Source organism: Pantherophis guttatus, chromosome 7 (genome assembly GCF_059756535.1).
Source record: "Pantherophis guttatus breed Tessera chromosome 7, ASM5975653v1, whole genome shotgun sequence".
Taxonomy (NCBI): domain Eukaryota; kingdom Metazoa; phylum Chordata; class Lepidosauria; order Squamata; family Colubridae; genus Pantherophis; species Pantherophis guttatus.
In genome coordinates this window covers 17134100-17160096 of record NC_142069.1, presented here as the reverse complement: position 1 = coordinate 17160096, position 25997 = coordinate 17134100, and the positions used below count along the sequence as shown (strand labels likewise).

The following is a 25997-nucleotide window of genomic DNA, read 5'->3' as shown; positions in this document are numbered from 1 at the left end:
ATTGAAAGTTTAGGGCTGAGAAAGTATTTTGATTAAAATCATTTTAGCCAGATTTGTAAAAAAAAAAAAAAAAAAAAAAAAAGATTAGCAGTTGTTTTTAAATAATACCACTTGAAATTAAACGTAGCCCTTTCCAACTGGGTGGCCTCCCAGATATGTGGGACTACAACTGTCATCTCTTTATCGGCACAGCATGGTGAACATTTTAGTCTCGCGCATCTGGAAGCTGGGTGGTTCAGGAAGGCTGAAACTAGCTTATATATGTTTTCAGGGTGTTTTTACTTGCCTTCAGCCAGATTAGTTTGAGAATGTCTTAAATAATCCCCATTAGTTCTTCAAGAGAGCTGAATAAGGTTATTCTAGTTAAAATGTTTATTTTAAAGCTTTCAGATAACAATGATATGTGTTACAATTAAAGCAGGCTTTAAGCCCAGTGCATTTTATCTTAGAAGAAATATGCTTTGTTCCAGCTGTGTCTGCTTCTCCGGCTTACAGTATTTGGATGGAACCCATATCTGTATAAAGACACAAGTGTGTGAAACACTCCCTGGGGCAAAAGGGAAAGCCTGTTCACATGACTTAATGAGAATACAGCAGATATTCTAGAAAAAGACAACACACTGATACAATCTAGAACAGAGGTGTCAAACTTGATTTCATTGAGGCCGGGTTTCAAAACCAGTCGTTACCGGTTCGCTTGTTCACTCGGTCACATGCACGACGCTTCTGCGCATGTGCAGAAGCATCCGAGCGGGTGGGCAGAGCCCCCCACTGCTGCCACTACTGGTTCACCCGATCCGGAATGAACCGGTAGCAATCCACCACTGGTGTGATCAGCTTGACATCACTCAAGTTGGCGGCGCCTGTGCTGGCCCGAGCGCTCTGCCAGCAAAAACAGGCTCCCAAGCTCTGTTTTCAGCTGGGACGACCTCCTGCAACCCGCTGCCAGGGAAAACAGAGATCGGGAGGGCTGCACCCTCATGAGCTCTGTTTTCAGCTGCAATGGCCTCCTGCAACCCTCTGCCAGCAAAAATGGAGCTCAGGAGGACTGCCGCCCGAGCTCCATTTTTGCTGGCAGGGGCCCCACAGGTCGGTCCTTCGCTGTTTCCAGGACGGCCCTGTAGGCCAGATCTAAGCATCCCACATGCCGTATCCAGCCCTCAGGCCTTGAGTTTGACACCTCTGATCTAGAAGGAACTACAGTAATTCTCCTGGGACATATAGGAATTGCAGGTAGCCCTCAATTTACAAAAGATGATCACATGACCCCGGGACATTGCCACCGTCATAAATATGAACCCGTTGTCAAGCATCTGAATGTAAATCATGTGACCATAGGTATGCTGCCACGGTCATAAGTGTGAAAAAGTCACTTTTTTCAGTGCCGTTGTATTGAAAAAAGTGACAATTTTTCACACTTATGACTGTTGCAACATGCTCATAGTCATGTGATTTACATTTGGATGCTCGACAACGGGTTCATATTTATGATGGTTGCAGTGTCCTGGGATCACGTGACCATCTTTTGCGCCCTTCTGAGAAGCAAATTCTGGGCTCAAGTGTGGTTGTAAGTCGAGGACTAACTGTATAAAGCTTAAAGTGGCTGTTATGCATTGAATATATATAGTTGTGTTAAGCCCTGCTAAAGTGAAACTAAACTTTAGATGACCCTAACTGTTAACTCCAACTGTTTTGGAGGGAAACTTAGAACATTCATATTTGGGCGGGCTTTTTCAAGTACTATGATTGGTTAAGGCCCTGTGGGCCTAGAGTATAAATTACAGGCATTTGCCTGCTGTTCCTCAGTTCCAGTTTTGAGTCAATAAATGTTGTTGTAGCTATACTGGTCTGTTTCTTGCCTACTGAAGCCCACTACACAATAGTGGCCTTCAGTAAAGTCTCCTTAAGGAACTTCAACATTTTTTACAGTCTGCACCAATACCATAAATAGCTTAACCTCTATCATGAAAATAGCTTTCTCATGAATGGGGACAATGCAGGTAGTCCTTGACTTACCACCACAATTGGGATCATCAGAATTTCTGTTGGTAAACAAGGCGACAGTTAAGGGAGTTGCACCTGATTTTATGACTTTTGTCATGGTTGTTAAATGAATCACTGCAGCTGTTAAATAGTACAGTGGTCTAAGTTAAATAATAAATAATAAATAAATAAATAAATAAAATAAATAAATAAGTTAAATAGTACAGTGGTCTAAGGCACCCTGTTATTAAGCTGGTTATTAAGACCAGCTGCCTGCAATTACTGCAGGTTCGAATCTCGCCAAGGCTCAAGGTTGACTCAGCCTTCCATCCTTTCTAAGGTAGGTTAAATGAGGACCCAGTTTGTGGGGGCAATAAGCTGACTTTGTATAAATATACAAAAGTATGAAGGCTATTGCTGAGCACATTGTAAGCCGCCCTGAGTCTCTGGAGAAGGGCGGCATATAAATCAAATAAAAAAAAATAAAATAAAAAAAAATGAATCACACCATTAAGTGAATCGGTATTGACTTTGCTTATCAGAAGCTGGACGGGAAGTTTGAAAGTTTGAAAGTTTATTAGATTTCTATACCGCCCTTCTCGCGAAAGACTCAGGGCAGTGTACAGCCATATTAAAAACACATAGATTTATAAAATTTAAAACCAATTAAAATTGAATATATAAAATTGGCCCTCAATTTAAAAACACACATACACCTATTTAAAATTCATATTAGGCCAGTCCGGCTTGCTGGAACAGAAGGGTCTTAAGGGCGCGGCGAAAAGTACACAGGTCGGGGCTAAAACAAAGCTCTAGGGGCAGCTCATTCCAGAGGGCTGGTGCCCACACAGAGAAGGCTCTCCCCCTGGGTGTCGCCAGTCGGCATTGTTTGGCCGATGGCACCCTGAGGAGCCCCTCTCTGTGGGAGTGTATTATCCAGTGGGAGGTTGTTGATGGCAGAAGGCGGTCTCGTATATATCCCGGTCCTAAGCCATGGAGCGCTTTAAAGGTGGTGACCAACACCTTGAATCGCACCCGGAAGACCACCGGGAGCCAGTGCAGCTCGTGCAGGAGCGGTGTTACGTGGGTGCGCCAAGGTCGCACATGATGATCACATTAACTCTAAGAGGGTGAAACAGTAGTAGATACATGCCGGTTGCCAAGCACCCAAATTTTGATGACGTGACCATGGGGACACTGTAACGGTCATAAGTGCAAGGACCAGCAATAAGTCATTTTTTTCAGCACTGTTGTAACTTCGAATGGACACTTGACAAATGGTTGTAAGTTGAGGACTACCTGCATATGGAACATGAAGTGTTCTTGGAGACCCATATTCATATCACTGGAATTGAAGGATGTGGTATCTTCCAGCAATATCTACGACAAGTAGAGGTCCATGCGCTCATAGATGAATAGCATGGATCCCTCTGTTTATTTATTTATTAAATTTATATGCTGTTCATTTTCCTGGTAAGGCTCTTCTTCTTAGTGCTAATAGACCTTAGCGCTCCTCTGAGTGCTAATAACTTACTTGAGTGGTCATAGAACAATAAATTCCATTTATAAGAGTATAAACCGAAATTCACACGCAGAAAAAGAACAGGAAGCAATACGGATAAGAGTCTATATAAAGCCCGACTATAGTGAGATCATTACTGATGAGGACCCGGTTTGTGGGGGCAATAAGCTGACTTTGCATAAAATATACAAAAGTATGAAGGCTATTGCTTAACGCATTGTAAGCCGCCCTGAGTCTCCGGAGAAGGGCGGCATATAAAAATAAATAAAAATAAAAAAATAAAAAAAAATTACTTCAGGGAACAAATATTGAAAGGTGGATAAAGCGATAAAGCCATAGACTTCTGTTGCCATGCACCTGCATAGCTTAGATCTCAGCTAGTTAAGATGGATCTTCCACACATTAATTGAGGCAATCTGTTGAGATTTGCCTATATATCCAGGTAACATCTCAAGAACGAGCTATTCGCTGTAATCCTTTGGAGAGAGAGAGAGAGAGAAAAGTGCTTCCTGTGGAGCTAATGACTTAACCTCTATTTTGGCTTTCTAAAAAGACCTTGTGAAGATAATCTTTTCGAAGAGGCTTTTAATTAAAGTTTTAATACCTCGAGTAAGCCTCCGTATGAGACCATTTCTCTAGCAAGCACAGAAGGCAGAAGTAAAGAACTTCCAAAATCTGAGACTGAAGCTGCAATCCAGTGTATGTGTAAATCAAAATACCTTTTCTTTTTTTGAGAGGGAGAGGGGAGTAGAAAAAAAGGCTCTGTGGGATTAGGCTATAAACTGCCCCATCTCTCTTGAAGCTGAGGGACTGCAAATAGAGAAGCTGGAAATAGAGAAGTTGTTTTGCCTGCTCTACAAGAATGTATTCATGACAGAGCCTGTTGTCACAAGATTTTTCAGCCTGATTGTTGCCCTCAAGACTAAATTAATCCCTTTAATTCTATTAGCTTTGGTGGGAGTTACGTAATGGGTCTTTTTATATCTTCCCCCTTCACTCTTAATAATGCACAGTGTGAAGCCGCTTTGTTAAAATGATTGAATATTTTGAGATTGGCTCATCCTTCTGGGTTTTTTGTGTGTTTTGTTTTCATGTTTGCAGAGAAAATGTCGCTTGGGCAATTAGCAGAAGTTGAGATTTGACTTTGGAGAGCTTGAAAAGTCAAGAACTCAACCAAAAGCTCTGGTGACACCCCTTATCCTTCAAAGTGGGCAAATTAGGTGCTAAGTAAAAATAGGAATGGGTGAAATTCATTTAGTTTCCATTTTGTATGCAAAACCGAACATGAACTGAAACTCACCTACTCTTCTAAATTTGTAGTTCTCTGAATTTAGCAGAGCAATTCCCCAGTAGAAACAGCAACAGGGTATGTTAAAGAACAGTTTGTACAAAAATGTGTGGTGTCATGAGCAAGTGTACAACTTACATTAAGTCTTTTGTTGCCCAAAATGAATGTGCAGTAGGCAGAATTGCAGACATGAATATATTTGGAGAAACGTGTCCCAACCCACAAACCCATTTTACTGTAAACCTTTAAAAAAAAAAAAAGGAATCAAGCTGAGCGAGAATGAGACCATCAAAATTAATGTGATACTTAGCATTCATTGTATAATTTAGGCAACCTTATGTTAACGCTTTTGAAATTATATTTAAACTTCCCTTGGGTTTCAAGGTGCAATATATTTAAAATATATTATTAATATATTAACAATTTCTACCCTGTTAACAATTTCTATTCTGTTTCTCCAAAAATAAGACCCAACCGGAAAATAAGCCCTAGCATGGTTTGTCAGGATGCTCGTAATATAAGCCCTACCCCCAAAATAAGACCCAGTTAAGATTGTCAGCCAGATGGGTGCATTTAGTGCCATATTTCCCCAAAGTAAGACCTAACCAGAAAATAAGCCCTAATGCTTCTTTTGGAGCAAAAATTAATATAAGACCCGGTCTTATTTTTGGGGAAACACAGTAGTTTCTGTTGCATAAATACCACTGCATTCAGTTATCAGTTGTATTTTATAATGCTTTATCTGCAGTTATGATGTAATGAAACAATCTTAACTTAGAAAAATATAAGACACTAAGGGAAATCAGTAATGACCCAACAGAATGACTATTTCAGTAAGCAATAGTGCTTGAGTGGAGGTGTTTAAGCTCAGAAGTTATGTCAGGTTAGGCCAGATAAGTGCCTAGATAGGGAACTAATAAAAAATACCATATTGTAAACTAGCATAGAAAGGTTTTTTTTAAAAAAAATTCAGAAATTGGCAATGGCAAACCTGTTTTGTAACATTGCCTAGAAATCACACAGATGGATCCATGTAATTGCTAGAAGTCATGTTTGACACATAATTGTCTTTAAATTTTTGTGCAAGAGCTAATTAACTAATAATAAACCATCCAATTTTCATTTATTCATGGTAACCTTCATAATGTGATTTCCACCTTATGCCAATTTTTTTAAAAAAATAAATTCCTGGCTTTACATTTCCAATACCTAATTAGAAATGCTCAGCGTGGTATGAAAAGTAAAATTATTTTTTTTATTATTTCTTGATTCTGGAAGCTCCATAGAATTTTGATAGAGAGGATAACAACAGCATTCTCTAGCCTTGCCCCCATCTATTCTCTGCCTCCCAAGTCCCAGCTGATAGGGAGGAAATGGGGATTTTGCAGTACCCTTCCCCCGGAGTGAGGTGGGAATGGAGATTTTACAGGATTCATCCCTTGCCACACCCACCAAGCCATGCCCTGCCCACCAAGCCACACCCACAGAACCAGTAGTAAAAACTTTGAAACCCAACACGAGTCCCCAGTGATTAGTCTTGCACACCAGTGGTGGGTTTCAAAAGTTTTTACTACCGGTTTTGTGGGCGTGGCTTGGTGGGCATGGCAAGGGAAGGATACTGCAAAATCCCCATTTCCTCCCAATCAGTTGGGACTTGGGAGGCAGAGAATAGATGGGGGGTGGACCCAGTCAGAATTTTTACTACTGGTTCTCCAAACTACTCAAAATTTCCGCTACCGGTTCTCCAGAACTGGTCAGAATCTGCTGAAACCCACCTCTGTTATACACCCCACTTTGGAGACTCCTCCTTCAAGTAATTCTGGAAGAACCCTCGACAAAGCTCATGATGATTGATGAAATTTGCACCAATCAATTACTGTAGGCAAGTTTGGCAGAGAAGTCCTGGCCAACTCACAAGCATCAGCCGCAATCTTAAATTGAATTCCAATAAGATGGCTCTTTCCTTCATTCCCTTAGCAAAATGACTTCCCTAGATGGAAGCATGTAGACAGAGCTTGTGTGACACAGTTGCTACAGTGGTAGAAGATAACTCCACTTCATGATCAAACAACAGCAGCAGCTTCATTAAAATATCTCCCTCTCAGAATGTCTATCCACAGTGTTGGCAGCCTACCAATAGCATCCAGATTCAGGTGTCAAATATTTGCTAGTCCAGTCCATTGTTCTAACTAATCAACTACTTTCATAGCTCATCAGTTGGCAGTCAGCTATAATTAACAAGTGTTCAAGCAGGAGCTTGTTACCATGCTAAGCCCAGAGAGATAGAAAGGCTTTCTCCAGACCACCTTCCTGTCACTGGCCCAGTTGATGGAAAATGCACTCTGACAAATGCAAATAAGAACCAGATGCAGATGGCAGCAATACCAGCTGAAGGAAAGATAAGGCACTTCACAGGGCCACCCTTTTCAGTTCCCAGTTCCTATAGAGCAGTTTGGAAGTGATTGAAAGTCACTCTTGAAACACTGAGAACATGAAGCGATCACTGTAAGTCAACCAGAGCTCAGCCATAGGGGAGGAGGAGGAAGATTTTTTTAAAAAAATCAGTGCCCTTTCTTTGAGCTTCTGCTAGTTCTGGAACAATAACAACCTCCCGTCTCCTTCTATATATATATATATATATATACCCTGTTTCCCCGAAAATAAGACCCAACCGGAAAATAAGTCCTAGCATGATTTTTCAGGATGCTTGTAATATAAACCCTACCCTCAAAATAAGCCCCAGTTAAGATTGTCAGCCAGATGGATACATTTACTACCCTATTTCCCCCAAAATAAGACCTAACCAGAAAATAATGTCTAATGTTTCTTTTGGAGCAAAAATTAATATAAGACCTGGTCTTATTTTCGGGGAAACATGGTATAAAAAAAGAAAATCACAGAATATGCTAGTCTCCTGTCTCATCCCATCCACGTTGCTATGAAAGAAACCATTTTGCCACAATTTTCTGTAGTACTCCAAAGACGACGATGCATTTGTAGCAGAGGTGGGTTTCAGCAGGTTCTGACCAGTTCTGGAGAACTGGTAGTGGAAATTTTGAGTAGTTCGGAGAACCGGTAGTAAAAATTCTGACTGGCCCCACCCTCATTTATTCTCTGTCTCCCGAGTCCCAGATGATCAGGAGGAAATGGGGATTTTGCAGTTACTTCCCCTGGATTGGGACGGGAATGGAGATTTTACATTATCCTTCCCCTGTTATGCCCACCAAGCCACACCCCACCAAGCCACACCCACCAAGCCATGCCATACCCACAGAACCTGTAGTAAAAAAATTTGAAACCCACCACTGATTTGTAGGATGGTGGCAGGTAGTCCTCATACCTGGAAGACTAGAAGAGACAAGTGTTCATGTCAATAGGAAATTGGATTACATGTTAGCCCCACTAACATGCAGTGGAGTTGTAGTTAGCTATGGGGAAAAACACACTTCTTTTAAATAAACCTCAGCCAAAAACAACCACTCTCAAAAACAGCAGATATCATGAAATCGTACAGATCTACACATGACTTAGAATCATCAGAAGGTCCTTGTAGAGGTGCCAAGAGCAAAGGATGATTTAATCATGTTTATTCTTGTCTGTGAGCCAGTAGAAAAGAAATTCAAAATAAACTGTGCTGCCCAGGCTGCTTCAGTAACGAGGACAGCAATTGATGCTGTTTTTGCTATTATAATACAGGAAGTATTATTTACTTAATACTTACAGTTTGTTTACTGTTAAGTAGTGTTAATACTTTATTTATTGTTAAGGAAAGAGAGCCAGTTTAGGGAAGTGTTTAAGTGGTTAGAAACTGGGAGTCCGTGAGATCTAGTCCTGCCTTAGGCAGAAAGCCAGCTGGGTGATCTTGGGCCAGTCACTTTCCCTCAGCCCTAGGAAAGAGGGAATGGCAAACTACTACTGTAAAAATAAATGTTGCCACAATAACTGCAGGGACTTGTCCAGGCAATCTCTGAGAATCAGACATGATTGAATAGGAGGGGAAAAAAATTGAGAAAAACCATGGCTTTGATCCCTCCCATCCAGTTACAAGAGAAACAGCTGCTGAATGCTTTCCTTACTATGGGATGGACAAGTTTGGAGAAGCCTTAGGTGAAGACTTTTATCAGATAGTCTAGCTACCTATTTTTGGTAACAGGTTGCAGGTACTGAGGCTTTCTCTACCTGTTGTCTAACACAGGGGTCTCCACCTTGATGACTTTAAGACTTGATGACTTTAAGCCAAGCAAAGCTGGCTGAGGAATTCTGGGAGTTGAAGTCCACAAGTCTTAAAGTCGTCAAGGTTGGAGACCCCTGGTCTAACAGATGGTTTCTAAGCACAGATTTAGCTCTCTTTTGAAAGGGGGCTAAACCCAGGTTCAAAAAATAGACCAGCTGACAGGTCAAAACTCCAGATTGAAGTAGAGCAGGGTGTCAAACTTGCAGCCCGGGTGCCAGATGCATCATGCGCTGGCCATCCCGCCCCCAGTTTAGCGAGTTTGACACCTCCGAAGTAGAGAAAGCAGTCAAGAACAAATGAAGTTCATTTACAACAATTGCTGCAAAGGAATGATGTTGTTGGCAGCATGTCACTTAATACATACAGTAGGCAAAATGGTACTGCTCCTATCAAAAGTAGGTAATAACAGAAGCAGTAGAAAAAGTGGCAAAAGGGTATAAATAAAAAAAGAAGTCAGTAGGAGATCTGAAAATCATTTCAGAAAACACTGATCAGCCATTTCTTGGCCAGATGCCTCTACAGAAACCAGATGGCTAGTCTATCTTATAGCCTCAGCCAAGATGGCCGTCAAGGGGAAAGAAATGTGCCAGCAGCCACTTAAAGCAGCTATGGTAGATCTCAATCATTGATCACATCATCAATCGCATAATCTATATGCATACTAGGTAAAGGTAAAGGTTTCCCTTGCACATTGTGCTAGTCGTTCCCGACTCTAGGTGGTGGTGTTCATTTCCGTTTCAAAGCCGAAGAGCCAGTGCTGTCCGAAGACATCTCTATGGTCATGTGGCCGGCATGGTTAAACACCAAAGGCACACGGAACGCTGTTACCTTCCCACCAAAGGTGGCCCCTATTTTTCTACTTGGATTTTTTTACGTGCTTCCAAACTGCTAGGTTCGCAGAAGCTGGGACAAGTAACGGGAGCTCACCCCGTTATGCAGCACTAGGGATTCGAACCGCTGAACTGCCAACCTTTCGATCGACAAGCTCAGCGTCTTAGCCACTGCGCCACCGCATCCCTCATGTATGCATACTAGACTGCAGTAAAAATGATATCTGAAGATAACTACTTAAAAACTGAGACAGCTGAAGAAAGCTACCTCATTTCAGCTACCTGAAATGAAATGAAGGCCATGCCATGAGGTCATAGTTACCAGGGTATGTTCATTCTGTCATGAGGAGGATATGAAAATGATCCTAAGATAATGATTGGCCTAAAATCCCCTCATGAGTTTCCATGGCTAAGGCTAGAACATAAATATGAAATATATTAATGGAACATACTATTTTTTAAAAGGAGTTTATTAAAGATCATCTCCCTCATTCAGATGTTCTGGCTTAATTTGGCTCTTTTTTTATTATTATGTTCAGCTCTCTATTGGGTAGGCTGAAGTATAGTGACATGAACAATAGTTGCAGGTGTAAAAAGACTGAGAATTAAAAGTTTGGATATACTAGAACACTGGAAGTTTTAAGAAGAGGTTGGATAATCATTTGTCTGAAGTAGTGTAGGGTTTCCTGCCTAAGCAGGCGGTTGGACTAGAAGACCTCCAGGGTCCCTTCCAACGCTGTTATTCTATTCTATTCTATTCTATTCTATTCTATTCTATTCTATTCTATTCTATTCTATTCTATTCTATTCTATTCTATACTTTTAATCAAGGGTATCGGTTACAATAGATGTCAAAAGAAAGTGAAAAGAGTGGAAAATTAAAAAGCGTTGAAAAAAACACACACTATTTTTTAAATTGCATTGGTTGGCAATTATGCTGTTATAATAAAATATATATACTTTGAAGAAGTGTTTCCTATCTATTATACAGTTTTGTATGGTAGCCAATATCAATATTGTGATACAATACAATGGAAAACAGATGCTCGTACAGATGAGTGGCAACCTGGCGAATCACAATGAAAGATGGAACTCTGTGTCTCTTTCCTTCCTCTTCTTTATGTGGCCAAAAGCCATATTGGCTTGAAACTTGGGGAAACCTGCTCTAATACTTTAACATAACAAATTATCCTGTTTGGCTTAGGCTCAAAGAGGAAGAGGAAACAGTCGAACTGAAACTCTCCTAAACAGATTAAGCGAGGCAAAGTCTAGTCTTTGTTAGAGGCAGAAGGCCCCTGTATGAGCCTGGCACTGAGAATCTCTTAAGCTTAATGCAGGTTGGCAAAACAGTTTACTATTCCTCTTTGTAGATATTCTATTTTTAAGAATTCAGATTTCCCCTCTTCCTCTTTCCTTTTACATTTGGTTCATGACATGTTAGATGGTAAATCTGAAGGCACCGTTTTTTAATTGATTTGATTAGTATTTGGATGGGACACTAGCAGGAAAAATCAAGCTTGTTGGATATTTTGGACTTTTTTTTCCTGAAAAAGAAATCCCAGAATAAGAAAATACAGGAAAGCTATGTGGATGTGTCTATATAAGTCAATAGGTATCCATTTTGACTGGAGGCAGATCTTAGGTTTTAAGCCACATAGAAACCATTCAAGATGAACGTCATAAAGGCTTTAAAATTAAAATAATTTATATGGACAAGATATTCCCTAATAATCAGCAAGATGGTGGGGAAACATCATGTTTCCTTCTATTTTTCCCAATCCATATATAATACCACTCTTTTTGGCCATCAGATTCCTAAGTTTCAGAAGGAAGAATAGAATAGAATAGAATAGAATAGAATAGAATAGAATAGAATAGAATAGAATAGAATAGAATAGAATAGAATAGAATAGAATAATAGAGTTGGAAGGGACCTTGGAGGTCTTCTAGTCCAACCCCCTGCCCAGGCAGGAAACCCTATACCATTTCAGGCAAATGATTGTCCAATCTCTTCTTAAAAATTTCCAGTGTTGGAGCATTCACAACTTCTGGAGGCAAGTTGTTCCATTGATTAATTGTTCTAACTGTCAGGAAATTTCTCCTTAGTTCTAAGTTGCTTCTCTCTTTGATCAGTTTCTACCCATTGCTTCTTGTCCTGCCTTCAGGTGCTTTGGAGAATAGCTTGACTCCCTCTTCTTTGTGGCAGCCCCTGAGATATTGGAACACTGCTATCATGTCTCCCCTAGTCCTTCTTTTCATCAAACTAGACATATCCAGTTCTTTATATGTTTTAGCCTCCAGACCCGTAATCTTTATCTTTATTTGATTTATATACTGCCCTACTCCCGAAGGACTCAGGGCGGTGAACAGCCAAACAGTAAAATACATAAATACAAAATTTAAAAACAGGATAAAATCGAATTAAACAATTTGGCCCAGACAAATTAAAACACTCCAATCATTTAAAAAACAGATTAAAATTTGCATATTAAAAAGAAAAGAGGGGAAAAAGATTAGGCCAGGCCCGCCTGGTGGAATAAAAAGGTCTTCAAAGCGCGGCGGAAGGTGCGCAGATCCAGGATCCTCCGTATCTCCGGGGGGAGCTCATTCCACCCACCCGCTGCCCCTCAGGAAAATGGGGCGTACGGAGACAGCAATAGGCTATGGCAATCCTTGCAGCCTGAAACAGCTGATCTTCGGGAAGCCGATCCAACCGACAATCAGCTGCTTGTGCTAATCAGGCTCTGCTGAAGCTGAAATTGAAACGGGCTGTTTGCTGCAAGGAGTCAAATTGCTGGGAGGCAGGCAGATTTTTTTTTTCTTGTGCTAATCAGGCTGTGCTGAAAATAAAAATGAAACAGGCTGTTTGCTGCAAGGAGGCAAAATGCTAGGAGGCAGAGGCAGATTTATTTTTTCTTTTCCTCCCCAAAAATGGTAGGTGTGTCTTATAGTCTGGAGAGTCTTATACTCTGAAAAATACGGTATATTCTATAATATGTTGTTAGTATTTGATGCATTAAAACAATTAACTTGGGGAAAAAAAGTTAGCTGAAGAGAAAAAAAATGCTTTGGAGTAGGGGCCCCCAACCCCTGGGCCACGGCCGACTTCTGGGCCTTGAGCAATTTGGAACAAGGCTGCAGAAGTGTGGTGAGTGAGTGCAGGTGCATCCCTGTTTGCACGAGCAGTGAGGGAGCGCATGTGTATGTGCTCCATTTGCACGCGAGGTGGGTGCACTTGCCCACTGCTCATGCAAATAAAGCAGCATGCTTACATGCTTGCCTCCTGCTCACGTGGAACCATACCCCTCCCCCCCCAGCTGGTCCACAAAGCTAGAAAGGTTGGGAACTCTGCCTTGGAGGAAGAAAAGAAATGTGGACTATCTTTATCTTCTAATAAGTGGATATTTTCTAACTCGCCAACAGGGGTGGGTTCTAAATTTTTTTACTACCGGTTCTGTGGGCGTGGCTTATTTTGTGGGTGTGGCATGGAGGTCATGTGACTAGGTGGGCGTGGCTAGCTGGTCAGAGTCATTTCTGGAAGGTCCTCACACTTACAACCAATCCTCGCACTTACGACCCGACTCATTTGTTTGCTTTTAACACTGATCAGCTGTAGGACGGCCCTTTGAAGCCCCACGGCAAGAGTTTAAACAGTTTTTTTCCCTCTAGTCATCAGCTGGGACTCAGGGGGCAGCAGTAGATTGGGGGTGGGACCAAATAAAAGGTAAGAATAACGTGGGGGGGTGGGAGGGTGGGAGGGTGGGGGGGGAGAACCGGTTCGGTGACATCATATCATCACCGCTACCAGGTCGGCCGAACTGGATCAAACCGGGAGGAACCCACCACTGCTCGCCAACACATATCAGCCAGAGGTGGGTTTCAGCAGGTTCTGACCAGTTCTGGAGAACTGGTAGTGGAAATTTTGAGTAGTTCGGAGGACCGGTAAATATCACCTCTGACTGGCCCTGCCCCCATCTATTCTCTGCCTCTCAAGTCCAGCTGATCAGGAGGAAATGGGGATTTTGCAGTATCCTTCCCCTGGAGTGGGGAGGGAATGGAGATTTTATAGTATCCTTTCCCTGGAGTGTTGGGAATGGAGATTTTACAGTATTCTTCCCCTGCCACGCCCACCAAGCCATGCCATGCCGTGCCACACCCACCAAGCCACACCCACAGAACCGGTAGTAAAAAATTTTGAAACCCACCACTGATATCAGCCATTTTGTGTGATTACCCATGACATTATCTCAATGTTTTCTCAGGCCTACATCTTTCATTCCTATTGTTCACTCTTCTAATTTTTTGTTTTTCAGATTTGGAATTGCAGGGAGGGAAGAAAACCTCTTCTTGGAGAAGCCTGTAGTGACTATATCCTTTAGGGCACTTTCCCGCCATTCTTTCACCACCGATGATTCATGACTGCTTTCACTTCTACTGACATGCAATGCAGAAAACAAAGAACAAAATTCTCTGCCCTGCCCCGATCTGGTACAGGTCGTGCAGCATCAAACTCTTTTCCTCCCTCAATTTCCTTTGCTAAAGAAAAGCCGGAACTGACAGGAGCATGTCAATTTCACCCGGGTCACCTGTCAGACCTGGACTTTGCAGAGGCCCAGTTCCCAGCCAAAAAGAGTGATTCCTTTTGCAAGGCAATCAATTCAGATGCCAAATAGAAATTATGTTGTGTAGTGTCATGGAACTGATTTATGAGCACCGTAAAAAGTTTGCACAGAAGCTCCCTAAATTATTAAACATAAAAAACATAAAAAAATTGGATAAAACTCCCTCAATCCTTTGGCTATATCCAAATGGCTCAATATTTTGGCTAGATCAGATATTTGGCTACACAACACATGAGCACACAATAGATACAAACTTAAAGTGAGCCGCTCCAAACTCGATTGCAGAAAATACGACTTCAGGAACAGAGGGGTCAATGCCTGGAATGCACTACCTGACTCTGTGGTTTCATCCCAAAACCCCCAAAATTTTAACCTAAGACTGCTGACCTCACCCCATTCTTAAGAGGTCAGTAAGGGATGTGCATAAGAGCACCAGCGTGCCTACCATCCCTGTCCTAATGTTCCCTTTAATTGTATTCATTTTATGTATTCAATTCATGCTTATACCTATATATAAATAATTTTTTTTTAAAAAAACAATGAGTTTCTTCTCAGTCCCGCTTGCTTCTACAGACCCTGTGAAGCTCTCTCTCTCTCTTCTATGTTCCTCCAGCTTTCTCTGGATCTACTATCATCTTCTGGTGCTGGCAGAAAGATATTCCCCAGTGCAGCTTTTCGTTCAGTTCTGTCATGCGTCTATGTCTTTTTTATGCTCTCCTCAAAATATTCAGCCTCTCTTTTCAGTCTGGGGATCCCAGTTTAAGCCATCTCTTCTAATGTTTTGGGAGGCTTTTTTTAAGCTATAAAAAAGATATCTGGATTTCTGATCACAGATCCATGCTGCTGCCTGCAGTTGAGCCTCAGACAACTGTTCCTAAATCAACTAAGCAGAAGAATACAAGTCGGTCAGCACTTTTTCTAGGAATATCACTAAATAAGGGCAAAGGGCTTTTGCGGTACTAGAAAGCATGCAGGAATTAGCCATCCCTGCAGATACAAACAAATCTGCTTTCAAGGCAAAGATTTTGTAACCACTCCGAAGCCACACATTTAAAGCCACAGATGCCAAGAAAATTCTTTCAACGGAGAAATAAGTACACAGTGTTGTATGCACGGTACACCACATACACTTTCATTCTGGAGCAAGACCAGTGAAAACAGATAGGCCCTTAATATGTCCTACATAATCTACTTATGGCATAGTGCGGACCAAAGAAAGTTGGCACCTCTTATCAGATCAACAACCAGCAAGCACTATGAATAACCAGGACCAAGAGATTCTTGAGCAAGTCCAATTGTGGTCTTAAAAAATAAAAGAACCGGCACCAATATTGGCTTCAAGTTACCAGTTGAATTCCTGTTATCTGAATATTCCTTCAGATATTTTTCTGAGGTTTGTCAAAACAACTACTGTATTTTTCGGAGTATAAGACGCTCTGGACTATAAGACGCACCTACCTTTTTTGGTGAGGAAAACAAGAAAAAGAAATCTGCCTTTGCCTCCCAGCAATTTTGCCTCGTGGCAGCAAACAGCCTGCTTTACTTTCATTTTCGTTTTCAGCATGGCTTGATTAGCACAAGAAAAAAAAATCTGCTCCCAGCAATTTACCTCCTTGCAGCAAACAGCAGAGGCCCGCGTAGCAATAGGCAGTGGCAATCCCTGCAGCCTGAAACAGCTGAGAGTCGGGAGGCTGATCCAAAGGACAGTCAACTTGTGCTAATTAGGCTGTGCTGAAGCTGAAATGGGCTGTTTCTTCTTGCTGCTTGCTGCAAGGCGGTAAATTGCTGGGAGGCAGAGGGCAAAGGGTGGGGGCCAGTGAGTGAGTGGGGCTACATTCGCTGTATAAGACGCGCCCAAATTTTCACCCCCTTTTAGGGGGGAAAAGGTGTGTCTTATACTCCAAAAAATACAGTAGTCCTAGTTGGTACTTTCACTGCATCAAAATAGCCATTTAAATACTAATTACTTCCTACTTCTTAGAACTGAGAATGTCAAAGAAGCAACCTAAATCCAACCAATAAATAATTGGGTGTTGGGTAGCACTTTGGAAACATCTACACCTCCATTTTCCTTCAGCAGATCCTTAAGAGCATTTGAAAATGACTTGCAATTACCTTCACTGCTATCAACTTCATTGTTCCTCAGCTCCACTAGGTAGATCAGACCAGGAAATCAATTTCAACCAGAAAGCCATTTCATTCCTGATTTTTGGTAGATTGAATATTTAAACAACCAAGGTTCTGATCTTGTTCTTTGTATGTGGGTATCCATAACTTATTGCAAAATGAGAATGTGAGCTGGCCCTTAGAAGAACCATACATATTTTTGTTTGCAAATTAATTCAATGACATTTAGTCATTATGCTAAGGACTCAATTTTTAGTAAAATACTAAGATTCACTCTTACGCCCACTCTGCATATAAGCAGATTTCCTACATTTTAGATTTCAGTCATTCTTCATTTAAAGATCTTGTCCCAAAGTCACATTTTTCAGATTTGGGCTAAATACACAAAGGTATCTCAGATCTAAAATCGATATGGTCCTGAGAATGAGGTGAGCTGAGATTGAGCTCTGTTGTTCAATAAATGTTACAAGAAGTGGCTGGGATTAGAAACAATTTTGATCTGTCCTTGGGCCTGTGAAAGGAAATGTGGATTCAAGACAGTGAATACAACTTTGGGATTAGCAAAATGTCCCTGCTTCGTATTTGATAAGCTACTTTGTATTTCTGCTGGAGGGAATTATTTCCATATGTCTCAGGTCTAAAGATGCCACGCTGAAGTTATACAGGCAGTTCTTGAATTATGGCCACAACTGAGCCCAGATTTTCTGTTGCTAAATCAGGCATTTGTTAAGTGAGTTTTGCCCCATTTTACGACTTTTCTTGCCATCATTGTTAAGTGAATCACTGCGGTTCTTAAATGAGTAACTTCGTTGTAAAGTGAATCTGGTTTCCCCATTAACTTAGTTTGTCAGAAGGTAGCAAAAGGTGATCACATGACCCTGGGACTCTGCAAACATCATAAATATGAGTCAGTTGCCAAGCATCTGAATTTTGATCACGTGATCATGGGAGGGGCTGCAATGATTGAAGAATGAAAAATGGATCTTCACAGTCACTTTTTCCAGTGTCAGTTAAATTTTGAATGGTCACTAAAAAAAACTGTTGTAGGTCAAGAACTATCTGTATAAAGGAGCGCAAATTCAAAAGTTCAAGTTCAACAGAGAAAGAAATGTTGAATGCAGTGGGCGTTTGCCACTATGCTAAGCACAGAAATATGCAGGAATTCTAGCAATTTATTTTCTTTTATTTTTATGAAGAGGGGGAATGGATATGCATTTAGGCACAGCTCTGACGAGGTAGAGCAAGACAGTCAGTTACTGGTTGGCAAGCAAACAATGATTGGCTAACGTTTCTACATCTTCAGTTTGGGGCCAGTAAAAACAACCGCTCAGTTGGTTGATTGGTTGGTTGGTTGGCAGTCATCTGCAAGCTTTAGATTTGCAAACTTTTAAATATGCTTGGGCTTATAACAATGGTGGTGAATCTTTTACTCTAAGATACACACGTGGTTGGAAAAAATGATAAAGAGACGTATTGACTTTAAACCAGAGATATTTTTATTAGGGATCTTACCAGAGACATATAATAGAGAATTGCAATATTTAATTGTGAATATTTTAACAGCTGCTAGAATCGTATTTGCTAAAAACTGGAAAGGAGAGAAAATACCTACCGATGAAGAAATTATTAAGAAAATATTGGATTGTGCTGAAATGAGTAAACTGACGTTTGAAATAAGAGAACAGGAAGACAATCAATATTATTTGATATGGGGTTTATTTTATCATTAGATAGATAATAAAATAGGGAGATGGAATACGATATATGAATTGGAACTTAAGATAAAACGTGTAGAAATTTGTTTTTAGGAAAAAGAAGCTTGTGTCATATATGGATATTTTGAAGATATTGTGAGCACAAAAGGATGCTAACCGATCGATACACTATCTGTAATTGTTTGAAAGGATGATATTTTTATGTTGTTTTTGTTTGAAATAAAAAATTGTTTTTCAAAAAAACAAACAAACAATGGTGGTGAACCTTTTACTCACCGAGTGCCGAACAGGTACATGCTACGCGTGCCTTGCACGCGCGAGTTCCATCCGCGTTAATGCATGGTTCCTCCCCCATGCACTGCATGTGCAACCGCACCATCTACACATGTGCACAGCTTTCGCATGGGCCCCACCGTGCGCTGCTCACGCAATCGCACCATCTGTGCATGTACGTGGTTTTTGCGCATGCAATGCACATGCATGAATGCCATCTGCGCATGCATGTGCTGTTGCACTAGTACTCTCGTGTGCATGTGCAAATGCGCGTGCATGCGCAGGAGAGCTCCGAAGACCAGCTGGGTCCCCTGAATTGCTTGCGTGCGCACCAGAGGCCCCTGAATTGCATGCGTGCGCCCCATGCATGGGGTGCGCATGCATGCACAGCTGCAGGTGAGTTGGGCGATAGCTCGCGTGCCTGGAAAAATGGCTCTGGTGTGCCACTTCCGGCACGCGTGCCATAGGTTCACCATCACGAGTTTATAACATTCTGATATACAAATAGACCAGAAAATCATCAGAAGATTCTGGATTAATCTTAAGTACATTTTTTTTAAAACAAGTTTTATTGGTGTCTCCCCCCCCCACTTCCCCACATCTTTTTCGAACAGAGTATTGGCCGTTTCTTGTCTTATACAATTAATTAAATTCAAATATATTTTACTCAATTACAATTCTTGCCAAAATCTTTCCCGCCCTCCTTTTTTATCATATCTCACTATTTCTATGCTTACTTACATGCACAATATCTTCATTTGCCCTTAAATTCTAATTCTACTATTTATTCATATTTATTCCCTTTTATTCTTTAACAATTCATTCTTTATCTTAATATATTTGTGTTTGGTCGGGGTTGCCTTTCTTCCATTTCATCTTTTTTATTGTACAGCAATCTTTCTCCTCCAACCTACCATCTCCCTCTTTTCTTTCTTTCCTACTTTCTCTTCCCCTCCTCTTCTTCTCTTATCTACTTCCCCTCCCCTTCTCCTTCTCCTCCTCTCTTCCCCTCTATCTTCCCCTCTCTCCTACTCTAATTTCCCTTCCCTTCCTTCCTCCCTATTCTTCCTTCCCTCTGTCTTCTTCCTCTTCCCTTCCACCTCTCTTCTTCTCCTTCATCTCTCTCTATTGCTGATCTTGAGTACATTTCAGTCTCGATTTGTCCGGAAAATCCCAGAGCTGGTGAAATATGTCTTGTGCTTCTTTAATACTCAGTGACAGATGAACTCTGGAGAGCAAAGACATTAGCTACCTCTAGTTTTGATAAATAAAACCCTGCAGTACAGCATTAACCTCTCATCTCCCATCCTTTGATTGTATTACAAATTCTCACACGTAAATTGCTGTGAAATATGGCAATCCTCTGTTAAAGTGCCTAAAATCCCATTATTAATTTTAAGCGTTCAGATTTAGCACTTTCGAGCACCTTTAGGATATTTGTCAGATACCACACCGTAAAGAAAGGTTGATAGTTCACATACGAACTATAAAACAAACCAACCCACAGAGGGTTTTTCCCCTCACTCTTTCCGCTTGCTTATTAGGGGAAAATGGAATGTTTGGATAATCCAGCCAAAATCAAGGATTGTTTAATCCCATCAATTTCAATTTAGACAGAATGAGGTTCTATAATTAACTCTTCTCAGTGATTTCAGTTGGAACAAGACAGGGGGCAATTCTATATATACTGCAAAGACCAAGACTTATTATATTAATCTTGAGGTTTTTGAAGTGCTTACTTTGATTAGATTCTGGACTGTGCACTTCGTTATTACTCTTAATCTAATATTTATTACTTTACTATATCTTGTCAAATTAGGGAATTGGAACTTCCTTGAGTAGTTAATGAGTTCAGTATGGAGTTGGTTGCATTAGAGAATATGCGACTTCTAGTTAACATGACAAATGTTAACCTATGAATCAGTTTTCTGTTTGCAATTCAAAAATAATTACTATTGAGTGGACAGATACTCCCAGGTGTAAAATGCTTGAGAATAAATAGACTCAGCTCCCCTTTGTGAGGCTGGTCACCATATTTATTCCCAGTATATGGACAAACTTGGCAGGCATGCAAAAGAACTATTTCTATGAATTAAGTTATTTTTTCCCCTGTTTGCAGGAAATGAGCAATTTTTTCAATTTCCTAAGGGGAAAGCAACAGATTCTACATGTAGGCCATTGGAGGAAGCAATTTCACTCAGGTATTTCTACAGTTTTAAATTTCTCAATCTTATTTCTTATGTAACATTTTCTGACTAATTCTTTCCTTCCAAGGCCAATTGTAGAGCATAAATTGTGAGTCATAGTTTTAACATTCATGGCCAAAAAGAATATTGGGCTCCACAGAAAAGATGGACTTTAAATCAGCAAAGAGGAATTAATTCAGCTTTCCAAAGCTGATAGCCTCATGAAAGGTTTGGGCAGCAGTTCCCAGAATTCCCAATTGGTGCTGTAGAAGAGAATTCTGGGAGTGGTATTCTCAACATACAGGTAGCCCTCATTTAGTGACTGCTCCACTTGGCAGCCATTCACAATTACAGGGGGAATGAAAAAGTAACTTTACGAAGGATCCTTGCATTTATGACCTTTGTAGGTCTGTAAAGCAAAGGAAAGCTGAGGTTAGACCCTAAGCACTTCTGCCTAGCCACCACTTTGCTTAACGACCTAATTGCTGGTCCTACTTGTCATTGCTAAATGGGGGCTATCTGTACCTGGGTTTAAAACTCACTTGGATGAGTTTTATGACAGGATCAACCAAGATTTTACCTGTTTCAGATAAAAGACAGAAAGGCTATTTCTTCCTCCCTTGCAGAGATAGAAATGGAATATTCATATTATTCTTCATTATTGATCATGAGAGAGAGAGAGAGAGAGAGAGAGAGAGAGAGAGAGAGAAACAGACAGACAGACAGACAGACAGACAGAAGGTAGGTAAGTGGATGGATGGATGGATGGATGGATGGAGAGATGGAGAGATAGAGTTAGAAGATAGAAGACAGAGAGATAGACAAAGATGGTAGGTAAGTAGATGGATGGATGGAGAGATAGAAGATAGAGAGATAGAAGATAGATAGAGATGGTAGGTAAGTAGATGGAGGGATAGGTAAGTAAATGGATGGATGGATGGAGAGATAGAGAGATGAAAGAGAGAGAGAGAGAGAGAGAAGGTAGAAAGATAGAAGATAGACAGATAGACAGATAGATGGTAGGTATGTAGATGGATGGATGGATAGAGACAGAGAGATAAGATAGAAGATAGGAGAGAGAGAGAGAGAGAGAGAAATAGAAATAGGATGTCTTAGTCCAATTTATTATTATGTGCATTATAGCATACTTTTAAGATAAAAAATAACTAAATCATAAAAATACCAGTGCCACCTTCACACTTGAAGCAGCAGCCTCCCTTAGAAAGTGCAGTCAGATTGTATGATAGATACAATTCTGCCCTCTAATGCTTGATTCCCTTCCCCATCATGCACGTCTGCAGAGCCCAGATTGGGAGCGTTAATGAGAAGGACCAACCAGATGGTTCTTAGTTGCTCTCAAGGAAGGACATGTAGGCAGCAGCCCTCTGGCATAATTGTTTCAGTAGATCTCGTAAATTGCAAGCACGTTGCTCTTAACATAGTTATTCTCCTACAGAGGTGTTTTGACAAGGACATCTCTGTTCTCACCAAAATTCAAGCACCTGGAGTTGGGGAAAAAAAATCTCTTGAAACATCTTTTATGTTTCCTATTTATAGGAATTCAGATCATATCCAGATTTAACTTGGTTAATGTCATTGCCTTTCCACAGGAAATTCTGAAAACAACTGTTTTCAAAAAAAAAAAAAAAAGGAAGCCGTCTGCAACACAGATTTTTATATTAAGAATCATTGTTGTTATGTGATTTTTGCATTGATTTATTGAGGGCATTCACTGTCTTTCTCTTCATATAAATGAGCAAACATTGCACAATATTGTAAAGTTATAGTGCAGCCTTGAAACAAAATTAAAACTTATTGCCTTGAAGCCATGTCTTTGTGTACAGAATTAGATTCTGGGCCAGTGGAAATTCTCCATATTCACTGAGGCAGAATATTCTAAATCAAGAGTCTCCAAACTTGGCAGCTTTAAGACTTATGGACTTCAACTCCCAGAATTCTCCAGCAAAGTCTTAAAGCTGCCAAGTTTGAGGACCCCTGTTGTAAATGAACACCGACTTGGTTCTGACAAACTTTTGCTAGTCATAAACATCTCCTCTCCACCAGGTATAGGGACCTGGTGAAAAAAAACAGTTGCTTGTGCAGATCTGTGTGGAAAAATGTGGTCCTTATGATGCCAAGATATAAACCACATGGGGTTTTTAAGATTAAAACCAGGCCTTTAACTGAGCCTAGAAACAAGCCAAGAGCAACAACATTTTTTTTTGTAAAAAAACTAGTGAGATGTGTTCCATTTGAATGATTCCAACCAATAAAGTATTAACTTCATTTCAGGACAAATTGCATTGCAAATACTCTTCAAAGGCATCCTTACAGCAAGTCCAAGCAAAATGTTTTAGAGCGATCGGATCTAGACTGCAAAAATCCGCATAGCCACAAAGTGGCATCAGAGATTCCAGTTATCTGTACGTATATCTTTGCTGCCATTAGTTGTCCTTTGGCTTTTTGCAGCTCAAATCTGGTAGCCCAAAGTATTAAATAGACCAGGGGTCTCCAACCTTGGGAACTTTAAGACTTGTGGACTTTAACTCCCAGAATTCCCAGAGTTGAAGTCCACAAGTCTTAAAGTTGTCAAGGTTGGAGACCCCTGAAATAGAGTACAAATGGTAGTCAAGCTTTCTCTGTTCAGGAGGAGCTGAAGCATAACCTGATATTCTGAATGGGGCTTCATGTTGCAAAAACCATGTTAGCCTTCAAAGCCATGGCCAGATTAAAACACCTGTTCAGGCCCCAAAAAACCAAATTCCTTGGGAATACAGCTCAAGGGCACCGACATTCAGGCCTGCAACAGAAGGAAATGGACAAGCAGCTTCTTCCAACTGCTCAGCTAGGTTGACATGGCACAATCATTTCATAAATAAATAAATGATCTTCTGAACTGCAGACTAGCCCAACATAGTGTTGTGTGAATTTGATGGAATGGTTAGTTTGCAGTTCAGTACTTTGTAGGAACTTAAGCAATGGAATTAATAAAATCCATAAAGATAGCCCATCTGGGAAGATCTCCTTTTAAAAATATCCTTCCTAAAAGAAGAAAGCTATTGTAGCAAATCAAAGGAACAAGGCGAGAACTTCTTGCCCTAATATAGTTGTTTTCTACTTGAAAGTTTTAGACAAGGTAACATTAAAATCCGTCACACATCATGCTTTTTGTCTTCTTGATAGTAGTTGCTTTTTGGTGGGGTGGGAGTAGGGGGACAGATGGCTATTTGAGGTTTGCTTGCAAGTGGGTGTATTTGTTTCTTTCCCGTTCCGCAAGAGACAAGGTTAGCTCTGCCAAAGCCAGGTAACCCTAATTGCAACCTCAGTATATCCTAAAGTCATGTTATGGTCTACCGTTCTTCTCTTAAGCTGAATGCTCCCTTTCTTCGCTTTGCTGGGTACTTCTGTAGGTAGAATTTTTTTTCTTAAAATTCAGCCCATCGACCAAAACCTGTCCCCTTTCAAGGGATGCCAAGTTGAGGAAGCACACGTTCCTTGTCAAACAAACACTAAGGAGCAGTAAAATGGCTGGATGAAGAGGTTGTATTTCCTCAGGAATCCTAGATCTCTCTCCTTTTCTTGCTTAGCTATTGCTGTGTTTATCTCTTTCCCTGCAAGCATTTCAGGACCGGTTTCTTAATTAAGCACAGAAGAGCTTTTTTGAGAAAGAGCAGAGATGAAATCACAGTTTTCCACCTGATAGGAGGGGGAAAATGAGGTTACTTTCATTTACTTGTCCTTTTCAGAAAGCCCTGACAGTTCTCCTTTCATCTCCCTGCCTCTCAACTTTATTAATTGGGGCAAGTTAATCAATCTCTGGATAAGAACAACATAGGCTGTGGATCCTATGATCAGCACCAATGAGAGAGCAAGGAAAGCAAAAGAGAAAAAAACCCCAAAGAAGCATCAAAATAAACCAGAACAAAACGGGAAAGGAAGAATGAGGAGCAAGCAATCAGGACCTGCTCCTTACCCATCCTCTCTCTTTGTTCATTACCAAGAAACACTCACGTGAAGGTTGATCATTTCTCCTTCCGATCCCATCTTTAGTCTCCCCAGGTTTTCTTCTTAGTCCTCTTGAACCCACACAAGAGATCAAGTCTCGGTAGCCTTCTGGATTCTCCAGAGCATTTGCTGGGTGGGAGGGAAAGTGCAGTTCCTGGAACAAACCTGCTATTCATTTGCCTGAAGTCCAACTCTTGCCTTGGCTGCAGCATTGGAATGGGGGAGGAGGAGAGAGAGAGACTGGTGGTGGTGATGGAGGCAGTGGCATGCAAAGCCTTTATTGTGTCCAAGACGCTGAATGGTCCTCCTTGTTATTTACCCATGACTGCATGTCTCGGGAGCTTCTGGATCCAGCTGAGTCCTATGAAGTCACTGGAGGTTGCAATTCAGGGACACCTACAAATGTACCACTGGGTTCATGGCACAGATCAAGCCAGCTTTTGGCAGAAGAGGGGTTGCAGCTAGAGGGAGTTGGAGTGCAGATGGCACCAGGCTGGCCCTCTTGGTGTGTTTGTTATTCCAGGCAGCCACAAAAAAGACCAAGAGAAATCAATCACTAACAGCAAGGAATCACTTTCCAGCTCCAGATTCATAATATTGGGACCAGCTCTTACCCACTCAGCAGCAAATGATCCAGTGCTGGAGTTGATAGTTAGAACCAGCAGAGTTCACAGGTTGTCATCACAAAAGTAAAGATGGCAGCCACCATGGTGAGATTAAAGCTGCACCTGTTAAAAAAATAGATGGATCATTGAATCACCATTGTGGCTGTCATTTTGACTTCTTTTTACTACTCTCTGTGGATAATCCTGGTTGGAAACTTTTAGAAGCTGCTCCCTTCCCTGATGTTTCTTAAAATTATGTTTTCCACCCAAGAGGGACACCAAAGAATATAATCTCAAATACAAGGCTTCATACAGAAATGGTTCATTAGGGTTGGTTTTAGGGATCCAGAATCCCAAGGAGGAATATTGCATTCAGCCCTGCTGCCAAAAATTATTTCCCTGGCGACCTGCATGGAAAACTCTTACTGGTTGCATTTATGTTCCCCTAAGCCACAGAGTATTTAATAATAGCTTATTGAATAAACCATTATTGGCTAGGTTTGTAGAACACACTCTCAGTCACAAACCATGACGGAGCAATCAGATGAGTATTTCACATCTGTGATTTGGTATGTTCTCTCAATCCACTTCAGTGAATTAGGGGCTT

The 25997-nt window shown here is 40.9% G+C and overlaps 1 protein-coding gene across 1 annotated transcript in view; it reads right to left on the bottom strand.

Moving 5' to 3' along the window:
* Positions 1–25106, bottom strand: part of NINJ2 (ninjurin 2) — a 79173-nt gene extending 54067 nt beyond the window's left edge. Inside the window, exon 1 of the mRNA XM_034402960.3 lies at positions 24792–25106. Within this exon, the coding sequence (XP_034258851.1) occupies positions 24792–24824 (33 nt within the window). The 5' untranslated portion in view covers positions 24825–25106. The remainder of the gene's footprint in view (positions 1–24791) is intronic.
* Positions 25107–25997: the final 891 nt, after the last annotated feature.